The following is an 11,161-nucleotide window of genomic DNA, read 5'->3' as shown; positions in this document are numbered from 1 at the left end:
CGCGCTCCTGCTCCTGCTCCTGCTCCCGCGCTCCTGCTCCCGCGCTCATGCCCTCACGTGTAAACCTGCGTCGGGTGTCCTTGCGCCCCGCGTTGAGCTGATCAGGCTGACCTTCGGATCACGTTTAAAGTCAGGTGACACGTTTTTATTGCGGCAGCATGTAATTCCGTCTCTTTCAGCCTGTACGATGCCATTATTCACACGCCGGGTGAGTTTCCACGCTGGGGCCCTTTCCCATTTTCTTCCTATTTTGGCCACACTACATTGTTACTCTTGGCCTTGCAGGTGAGATGCGGGCACTACGGTAACCCTGCAGGTTCAGAGGCTCCGACTGCGGCGTGACGCACATTTATCCGATGCCCAGGAATGAGACCGGGCCTGTGGTCCAATCACATCGAGGGAGGCATCTGCAGCTGGAAGAAGACGCATTTCTGGAGCTGCAGACTATTTGATGACTTTTTTGTCTTTTCTGTCCACCTGAGTGTAATTTTCTGTGGGTTTTGGGTTGTTGGATGGACAAAAAACAAAACCAACTTGTGTGTCTGTGAAAGCATCAGAGGCATCGTTCAGCATGTGTTCACATTTGTCTTTGAGTTTCTCTCCATCCTTATGATGTCTTATTGGCCGGAGGTGCTGCTGTTTCCGGAGGAAGGAAAACTCTCACTTCCTCATGACAGAAATAAAATTCTTCACCGTGTGTTTCGTTTGTAATGTGCTGTCTGCATGAGGGTCAGCGTGCTGTCCTCAGTGTTTCCACAGCCGTGTTTAATGTTTTCAGTCATGTTACAGCACTGAATGAATGGCGGGGGCGGGGCTAATGACGGCGTGAAAGCATTTGAGCAGACTTGTGTTTGTGAGCAGCAGAAAATAAAATACCGCTTTTCAGGATCTTGATGGCGACGCTGATGTGGTTTTTCCAGCGGCCGCGGTAAACATCAGCAAAGAAGCCGCTGCCCAGCTCCTCCTCCAGCGTGAACTCCTCCTTCGGGAGCTCCCACTCGTCCACCGTGAAGTGGTTCAAATCCTGGGTTTCTGGCCTTTTCTGATGGAGGAAACAGAAGCGTGCACCTCAGACATTCACATCCATGCAAAACTAAAGGCTGCTCCCTACCAGCGGCCCCGTCACAGACACAAGAGGAGCGAATAAATGATGGCGGTATGAAGACTCACCTTCTTGCAGGGCTTGCCCAGCTGGCCGGTGGTGTTGAGGCTGTTGGCGCAGTAAAAGTCGACCACGTCGATCAGCGAGCTGAAATGATGCTTGGGCTCGATGTGGAAACCATCATCTCCTTGGTGGATCTTGAAGTGCTTCACGCGGCTGCCGGATCGCACTACAGGAAGACGGACGGATTCAGAGACGAGTCTCAACAGGACACGAGACCTCATTTTTATTGCTACGGTTATTTTTTATTTCTGCTGTCATGACCTCAGAAAACAAACTAAACATCAGTGGAAAAAGCACAGCTCTCAGTGATAATCTCAGTTATAATGAACACTGCAGCGCCGGCTGCAGAAACGATTAACCAATCAGCTCCCTGATGAACCCAGAGACTCACCTGGCTCAGGTGAAAAAGTGTCAAAATCACAGCCCGTTTAACGCTGTCTCTGCTAGGCCTGGTTTTTATTGGCTGATTCAACCTGTTACCTGTCGACAGTATCCACCTTTGGAGCACATGTTCACTGCATCATCTCAGTGCTGACATGAGGAGGATTCGTTAGAGCCTCCGTTGGGGTTTTCTGTAGCCCCTCCTCGTGCTTGTGAAGGCCCTCCCTGTCCACTTACCTGACAGGACGTATCCGATGTCGTCTTTCTCGCTTTGTCGGACGAGGAAGGCTCCCTCTTCGTTTCCTGGGGCCATCAGGTGATTTTGGGCCTCAAAGCGGCTCAGCTTCCCATAAAACCATCTGGATCGAGACAGAAAGATAATTATCAGGAGCTTGCTGTGCAGGTTCAAACCTTCCGCCTGATGTTGTACAGCACGGACAGATGCTAGCTAACATTGGGCTCTCATTAAACCTGCGGCAGTGACCTGAGGCTGAAAGCTCAGTCAATTAAAACATGTCTTTAAAGAGGAGAGGATGCATGATTCCTCTGCAGTCTGTCGTCACAGGTTCAAATCTGCGACCATAACAATGAACAGAAGTAAACAGTCAGAACTACCGTCCACGTCCAACCACAGTGACAACAGTTTCCGACGGCTTTGTTTGCATCATTTGCATCTTTTCATTTTTACGGTTGCAGATTTGAGTCTGTGGTAATAAAGAGTGCAGACAAAGACACTCCTGTTTCAGCTCATTGAGGTCTGCAGCATTCGTTCATGCACAGCTCTCTGAGCTCTGCACTTCGGACCGTCGCAGCCGTTCAGTTGGAGATTTGCTGCTGCGCTTGGATCGTTGTCCTGCTGATGAGCCAGTTTGGTCCAGGCTGTGGGACAGACGGCCTCACACTGACTCCAGCACACAGTGGTACAGAGGAGTCCACGGTCCGCCGAGGAGGTGTTTGGGTTCCTCCTTTGTACAGATGCAGCTTTACAAACCTAAGCCGTGCTCCTGCAGCACTTCCAAACAGCTACAGTCATTCAGTTTGTTTCCAACTGTGTTGTCATGCCCTTTAACCTTTAACCTACTCCTGTGAAGACTGTTGTGTTAACACACCTGAATGTTTCAGACCTGCACACTGCAGAAACCTCTGCTTCATGCTGTGGGCGTGGAGAGGTGGCCTTAGTTTCTCACTTGACTGAGTTAAAAATTTACACAACAATAAATTTTAAACTCCTGCAGGATGTAAACACTTGAGATGAGGTGTGTCAGTTTACTGTTTGGACCGGACCCTGGTGTTTATTATTACCTTCTTATTATTCGAAAGATTCAGGAAAACAGAGTTTGAGTAAAACTATGTTTGGGTTGTAACGTAGAGTTCGGTGGTCTTAAAGAGGCATCGCTATGAGCTGGATTGTAGAGACTGAGCACCTCCTCCAACAGCACCCCGTGTTCTTAAAGTAAACAGCTTTACAAAATAAAACGACCGTGCTCGTCTGAGACCGGACGATACTGGAGACAGCTCCTTCTTCTTCAGTGTTTAATGGCAGCTGGTCCTTGTACATGCAGTGCTGCCATCTTCTGTTTCAGTCTTACACTCTTAAATCTTACTGCTTATTCCTGCGTCTTTCAGGATCTTACAAAGCGTCAAACGACGCGTCGACTATTAAATTAAATTTTGATAGTCGACTAATCGTGGCAGCTCTAGTAAACCGAACCGGTCCTAGCACTGAACCCTGTGGAACTCCATAATTAACCTCAGTGTGTGAAGAGGACTCTCCACTTATCGAACGCTGCCCGGTCTAAGGCGAGTAACTGACATTAACTTTCTACAGCTAGCATGAGGGCGTTAGCCAGCTAACTGTAACTTTGAGCTCGATAGCATCGTCAATCAAAACTGCTCCCAGCAAACACAGATGTTTACGTCAGCGCTGCAATTTCCACCAACCAAACAACTTCTACTGTTACAACTTGCACATTACTTTTCTCAGTTTATATACGCCAACTTTTTGGAAGTTACATGTCTACTTTTTAATGCACAGGTACAATCACACAATCTGCACTCTTCTAATGATTCTAGATATTCTTAACTATTTAAACATCGTTCAGTATCCTGCTCTGTTTGCACACTACAACCTGGGTTTGCCACTTATCTGTAATTTAATCTTAATAACTGTGCAGTACTCTGCTTTGGTAAATACCGGTGTCCTGTCCTGTTTGTATGTGTTTTTTTTGCAACCAAATTTCCACTTGTGGGACAATTAAAGGATTATTCTATTCTATCATGTCCAGGTGAGCTTTACCGACCCACGGGTATACGGTGTACACACTGCTCCCTGAGCTGCTGGACAACATACAGAGCATACAGCAGGGTCATGTGACAGAGCCTGCGTTTGAGCTGCACAGACACTCCAGCAGAAGGATGATTGCTGATCGTGTAACAGCTGCCTGGGCCACTGACGGGCCCTCACATTGAACAGTGTTTGATATCAGCTAGGATTTGATTTCTAAACATTTTGCCACTGGCTGCATTCCATTTAGCTTCTTCCAGTTTCTCAGTGTTGGGAAAGAGTTCACCACGATCATTTACTGGAACCTTTAATGGATCTGAGCCAAAGCTAATCCAGTTTGAATGGCCTCTGCTTTCTGTTCAGTCAGCCAGAAAAGCGAACAGTACTTTCTGAGGTGAGAATCGGCCTTTAGGTTTGGACCGAAACTTTCCGAGATTCAAGCGAGACATTTTTTATTTGATTTGTTCTGAGTCTGATTAAAATAACCAGGACATGAATCAATAATGAAACTGATGTTTGGCTGCAGCTCTGCTAGGAAAAACCAAATAAACCACATGAGTGAAAATATGCTGCTCAGCTGCGAGCTGGAAGGCTTTGCCGAGGAATGATAACCTAAATTTGTACACATGCCGTTCATGCTTTAAACAAAATTATCTATTCATGTCCACGTGTTGTGTTCCTTTCACACTCTGGTTTGGACTGCATGCTGTTTGACCTCACGGCTCTAAGCTTTGGCTGTGAAACATTATTTAATCTGAGAGCCGTGTGACAGTTTCAGGTTTTGAAGGTCGCACATCTTTGCTTTGTGCCCTTGCAGGATATAGTGATGGTAAAGTCAGTACTGAGGGTTTATTGGGAGAGCAGAGAAGCTCTATAATTAAACGGAGCAGCTGGTGACATACGGGAATAGCCACACTTTGCACACTTCCCATTCTGCTGAAGCAATAAACTGTGAGTGAGAACGGCAAAACGAGAAGTGGTGAGCTGACCGTCGGTGTGTGCGTCCCAGTTTGCATCACAGCTGAAACACAAACACGGGCTGGTGTGATGTAAAGCTGTGACATTTCTCATGGTGCTCACAGCGTACGGCTCAGTCAGGATCAATAAAGCTGCCGCAACCACAAAAATAAACGAGCAGCACAAAGTGCGACGTTATAAAGACGAGCAGCTCGCTGGGGTTTTATCACACTGTAAATGGAAGATGGATGTAACTTGTTTATACGTTCACATTTTGAAGTCTCAGTCCATTTCCAAAGGTGAACACGTTTGGATGAGTGGGTGGAGCGCTAGGTTATCAGCTGATGCTATCTGGGGCAGCACAGACTCTATGGGAGCATCACTCAGACACCTGCTGATCCATAACATCCAATCAAAATACTAGAATTTCACTCTGCAAACTTGGAGCTCCGCCTTCTTGGATGTGCTGTTAGTACTGTAACCTCACAGCAGCCATAATACTGGTCACATGATGTCATTAATAACTCAGAGGTCCGACTAAAAGCCTAGCAGACAGCTAACAGCTACAGCCGCCTGTGTCACCTCCACCTGTCAGTCAATGAGGCCACGCCTCATTAATGCAAACTCGAAGAACAAAATATCTCCAGGGACCAACAAGTTTGTGCATCAGGCTGCAAACATGTTTGTTTCTGCTGCAAAGTGTTAACATGAGAGACTCGCTGGAGCCCCTGCTGGACGTTACAGGAATTGCAGCTTTTGAAGCTTCAGTTTTTGTGTTTTTTAAAAGGTCAAAAACATGATAAACAGCATCCAAATATTCATATCAAATGTTAAAAAGCTGAGCATTAATAACATTTAACCTTCATAATGTGAACTGTTCATTTTTTCATCTAAAGCAGAGCTGTCAAAATCCAGTCCTCGAGGGCCGCTGTCCTGAAGCTTTTCCATAGCTGTCCCAACACGTCGGCTGCATCCTCCGGAGGCCGCATTTGAAGGCCGATTACGTCAAAGCCAGGCGACGAAGGCTGTCCCAAGTCGTCGACTCCTTCAAATGCGTCGACTCCTTCAAATGCGTCCTCCTTTTCCCTGAATTTGAAGGATGGGTCAGGTGTGTCCTTCGTGGCCCACCATATCCCAGAATTCATAGCACAGACCAGCCAATTCCAGTTTCCAACAATGGCGGCTGCTACTGAGTTTTAAAATTATTCTCATTAATCTTTCTGGCCACAAAATAAACTTTTAACATATATTAAGGGGAGAAAGTAGCTGTGTAAACATCAAATATCTGCTCAGTTTATCAAGACATCGCATATTTGCAAAAGTGTGCGCCGACGTCTTTGGAGACGTCTGTTACCCACCCGCTTGATAGCAAGCCGGGGGGTTCAATGGTCACTCCAGCTGGCGAGAGCAGCGGACTCCCGGCTTCATCGTTTTCAGACCCCCGCTCTGTCGCTACTCAGGTTAAACATGATATAAGTCACTCGGAGAACTTAAAAATGTAATTGTTCGCCTTTTTTCAGTGTTTTGTTTGTTCCAGAGTAAATCGGTTTGGCTGAGATCAAAGTTATTAGATTAAATAAAACTTTATTAATCCATCGGGTGGGTTCCTCCGGGAGTTTCACACAGCTGAATAAACGTCAAACAGAAAACTGATTAAACAGAAGTGTGAGACGGTCGAGAGTTTCCTCCAGTGTCCTGTTATATTTTAGACAGCAAGGAGCAGACGGCGAGTTTATTAAACTCCACCCACGCAGCGGTGACGCAGATCTGAAGGCTGGACCGTCCCATTTCACAGCCTCACACTTCCGGCCTTCTCGGTCTTCGAAGGACCCGGCCCACATAGACCGCGAAGGCCGGCCCTTCGAAGGACGCAGCCGACGTTTTGGGACACAGCTCATGTGTCCCTGCTGCAACACACCTGGATACAATTAGTAGGTCATTACCAAGACTCTATGGAACCTGACTGCATGCCGAGGTGGCAACCCCGAACCCTACTCAAGTAAATTTAAATATAAGTGTTTGTAAAAAAGTACTTTTATTGCACCGTGTTCGGTCAGTCATGAGCTGCTGTAACATGAATGAAGTGGCTGAACTGCACCTCAGCATGCAGTTCTGTAGAGTCGGGCTAATGACCTACTAATTGTATCCAGGTGTGCTGCAACAGGGACACATGGAAAAGTTTCAGGACTGCGGCCCTCGAGGACACCGGTGACCTAAAGCGTCTGATTAGCGGGGCTGCTGTTTAACCCCCCATGCTGACTGCCTGCATCTTTTCACAGAAGTGACAGGAAAGCAGAACTTACAGAAACTTCCACTTTTAGGCAGAGCTGTAAACAGGACGCACATGCACACTTCACTGCAGTAGAAAACAACCGTTTGACTCCCAAAGTGTCTTTTTACAGCGCTCTGCTTCACTGCTTACCTCAGTTTTACTAATGCGATAAAGGATAAATGTGTGATAAAGGTTAAAGGAAGCGTTTACAGTGCTGCGAGTTCCTGGCAGGTAGGTGGACAGTGTGGACTCTGGCTGATAATAAAGGTGTTACACTGAAAGAAAGGCCATGTTGGATTTACTTGATTCAATAGTGGACATTGGTCGCACGCAAACAAACAAACAAGTTAAATCAACACAACTTATTCATATTCAATCAATTTTGTGTTCATAAAAGGCGATTGAAACATGTTTAGATGGAGTAAATTGAGCTCTTGGAATATTTTAATCCTCCACAATGTCATTTTATTTCAACACTATTCAATAACTTTTAACCCAGTACTAGTTGGTCACTTAAATACTACACGTTGTCTTCATATTACATAATGTTCAACAAAGTCTAGAGTCTGGTTACCATAAAAAGTGAATGGATCTACAACAACTACCATCCTGGTCTTTATCCTGGTCGCAGGGGGGCTGGTAATAACCCTGAAGTGATAGCTACAGGGCAGGGTACAGCCCGGACAGCTCACCAGTCTATCACATAGAGACAAACAACCATTTGTGCCAGATTGTGGGTTTGAACCAGGACCTTCTTACTGGGAGACAGCAGCACTAAGCACCATGCCACCAATGCAGGCTCATCAAAAGTAGGAAAGCTATGATTTCAAGGCTTGATGCAGAATTTTCTTTACGTTTTTGCCCTTGACAGGTTAAACCACAGTAAGCAGCAAACACGTGGTGGGTGTGTAGTTGTCTGCCTCTTATAACTCCAGTGAGTTTCCTGCAGTTTGACATCTCATGTGATTTTGCGAATTTCATGAGTCCAGCAACGAACCACTCTTACTAGATTGTATCAGGTCATCTCAACAAGAATAAATTAAGTTGTTGAATTTCGTACAGATCCTACGTGATTCAATTACGTTCAAGAAACATGAAATTTTTGTGTTCAAATTACAAGTTAGTCTTTTCTAATGTAACAACCACCCAATGTCCTTTTTTCGGTAAACCAAAAAAAGTAGAGGCGGCTACTCGACTTGACTGAGGCGGACGTCTTCCTCAAACCAAAGCGCGCGAGACTGAAATCCCGGTGTCGCGGGATTTCATATTGCGATATTATTGACTTCACTCAAACATGATATGAACAAGTTAATCTAGCTCTGCATATTATGTAGTTTCTACACTATATAGTTACACTTAACGTTAAAGCATGAGGCACTTGTGTTAAATACACGATGCTTACATAAATCCACGAGCTGGCCAGCCGCCTTTTTTCAGTGTACACATCCTGATTTATGCATCTGCAGCTGGAGGCACAGCAGCCTCGTGAACATAATAAAAAACGTGATTCTGAATGTGAATGAATTTCTGCCTTTAAGCTGGAAATCTTCTAGCTTTCCTGTCAACACCTTTACCTGTTCAGTGACATATTAATAGGAAATTACTGTGACACGTTTTCAAGGTATACACTGAATGTACTTGTGCATTCTTGAAATACCACTCTGCTGCACTGCGTCACATTTCCAGTGTAAACATTTAGAAGCTTGAGTGTCTTCCTGTTGTACTGACTTTATGATGAATCATATGATGCTGTGTAAATAAAGGTGCCCCAGTGTGGAGGTCATTAAATCCCCTGCAGCTGCAGCATTAAATCAAATCATGGATGATTTTACTGCCGCACTTTGTGCTGAAGCCTTGCTCCTGTTGGGTTTGAGTGTAAACTCTGAGTTGGACAGGAGAGGCTCACAGATGAGACACCTGAGCTGTCTACACTCGGGGCTGGATCAGGTGTGTTACCCCCGAAACGATCCTGGAAATGTCCTGCTCCCTCTAAACACCTGCTCTACTACAGACACGCCGCTCACGTGCTTCTGTCTATCGCGGACACCGGGATGGCCCTCGGAGCTCCGAGGTCAGAGCTGCTCTCTGGGAGCCGTCAGAGGAAGCTGCACTCACGGCTGCACGTTGATGGACTCTGCCCTCGCCAGGTAGTTGTTGGGGACGATGCCCTGCGCCACGACGTGCCCGTTGCGGTCGATCTTCCGCGCCGTCCACCAGTCTCCGCTGCGGCTGACCACCCTGAACAGGTCTCCCTCCTGGAAGGACAGCTCCTCCTGGTGCCGGGACTCGAAGGGCCACATGGCTGTGTAGATGCAGCTACCCTCGGAGGCGGTCTCCTTCGGGGGCTTCGGGGGCGGCGTCGGGGCCTGGGGCTGCTCCCCGTCGCTGCAGGTCCCTCTCCGTCCTCCTCCATCCTCTTCTTCACCTCCTGCTCCCGCTGGCTGAGGAGCCTTCTTGCCCGTGAGGATCCTCTCCCACAGTGACTGCAGGCAGGGGCACGCTCTGCGCAGACACTCACCCATAGGTGACCATGAACGGCTCCGCGCGCGCTGTGTGTCTCCGCAGCTCGGCTCAGTCAACCCGCCACACCTGTCCGACAGGTGCAGAGCAGGGAGCGCGGAGAATGTCGGGAATGCCTGCGCAGGGAGCGGTGCGGTGAAACTGTACTGGGCGAGCCCACGGAGGGACTTCCTTTAGTTACAGAAACCACGGGAGCCCCGCCCCCAGAGGGTGTCATCAATCTGTTCGTGCGCGCTCTCTCTCTCTCTCTCTCTCTCTCTCTCACACACACACACACACACACACACACACACACACACACACACACACGCACTGGGGTTTTACAGGTAGGCAGGTGTCAGCGGAACCAGTTGACTCCGCCTCCATTCCAACCGCAGGACAGGACGTGGTGACGTTTTACTTCAGTGACAGGTGTCGACACATCAGCGCTCAGCTCGCGGGTTACAGCAGAACACATTTGTTGGTGCCAGTTCAGGCCCACATTATTCCAGATCTCGATTCAAACAAAGAGGAAACAAGGCAACTATCCCAAAATGTAAAGAACCACATTTATTTACTTTGCATTAAAATGTAGAAGATGATTATTAGTCTTCTCGCTGATCAAAGGAAAACGTTTTATTGCCGTTGAAGCAGCTTTTTGCTCGCTGCTTCTGCTATTTTGACATTTTCCTCCGTGTCATCACTATAATCCCAACTATCAGATTCAGGCTCCAAAATGTTGAGATGACTTCAAACCTGAACAGGGCAGGGGGATGATGCGTCCTGTTGATATCATATTCTCTTCAGTCTCTGCTCCAACATCATGTGTCTTATTCCTCCCCACGCTGCCGCGTCTGTATCAGCTGTACCTGCAGTAGAGGGAATCTACACAGAGCCAAGCTTTGCAGCGTTCCCCACCTCTCTGTACCGCGGTAAAGTGAGCCGTCATTTGTGAGCCGCGGTCAAGCCAGCCGCCTCTTATCCGCCGCATAAATTTCCTTGCGCTTTTACACCAGTCTTTACGGTAGCGCCTTTTCGCTTTATGTGCCGATTGAAAGCCCATACCCGCGCGCACGTGCGCGCGCGAACAGTCGCACGCACATGCGCGCACACAAATTACAATGAAACAGCCCAATACAGTCAATACAATTATGGAAATGTCAGAAATTCATTAAAAGTCATCCTGAGTAGTTGCTGTCCAACTTTCAACACATCCCTCCTCCGGGACACCTACTGTACCTGTGTGCCAGGTTTCATCCAGATTTACTGTAGAATTCCTCAGAAATTAAAGGAAACTTATATTCAATTCAATACAGCCAATACACTACAATTATGGAAATTTCAAAAATTCATTAAAAATCATCCATAATAGTTGATGTCCAACTTTCAACACGTTCTTACTCTGGGCGTCCTACCGTACCTGTGGGCCAAGTTACATCTCAATTCACTGTAATCTTTATCAAAAATTGAAAGAACAATTATATGTCAATGCTGGATGTGTGTCCTTTCAAAGTGACACTAAATAACAGAACTCAGGCACATCAGGGAATAATCCAAAAGGCGGATTTATTAAACAAAAACAACATACAAAATATCTCTAACC

General features: G+C 46.9%; 1 protein-coding gene across 2 annotated transcripts in view; it reads right to left on the bottom strand.

Moving 5' to 3' along the window:
- The window catches only part of ptk6b (PTK6 protein tyrosine kinase 6b), an 18,542-nt gene extending 8,781 nt beyond the window's left edge, over positions 1–9,761 (bottom strand). For both annotated transcript variants that reach the window (XM_013915677.1, XM_005752139.1), the window contains exons 1-4: positions 9,175–9,761; positions 1,784–1,905; positions 1,171–1,331; positions 877–1,042 (exon numbers count right to left, since the gene is read on the bottom strand). In XM_013915677.1, the coding sequence (XP_013771131.1) occupies positions 877–1,042; positions 1,171–1,331; positions 1,784–1,905; positions 9,175–9,581 (856 nt within the window). In that variant the 5' untranslated portion in view covers positions 9,582–9,761. The remainder of the gene's footprint in view (positions 1–876; positions 1,043–1,170; positions 1,332–1,783; positions 1,906–9,174) is intronic.
- Between the last annotated feature and the right edge of the window lie 1,400 nt (positions 9,762–11,161).

Source organism: Pundamilia nyererei, unplaced genomic scaffold (assembly GCF_000239375.1).
Source record: "Pundamilia nyererei isolate P.nyererei 1_Seehausen unplaced genomic scaffold, PunNye1.0 scaffold00346, whole genome shotgun sequence".
NCBI classification, from domain to species: Eukaryota; Metazoa; Chordata; class Actinopteri; order Cichliformes; family Cichlidae; genus Pundamilia; species Pundamilia nyererei.
The sequence above is the reverse complement of the archived record's forward strand: the minus strand, read 5'-3'. Positions and strand labels throughout refer to the sequence as shown.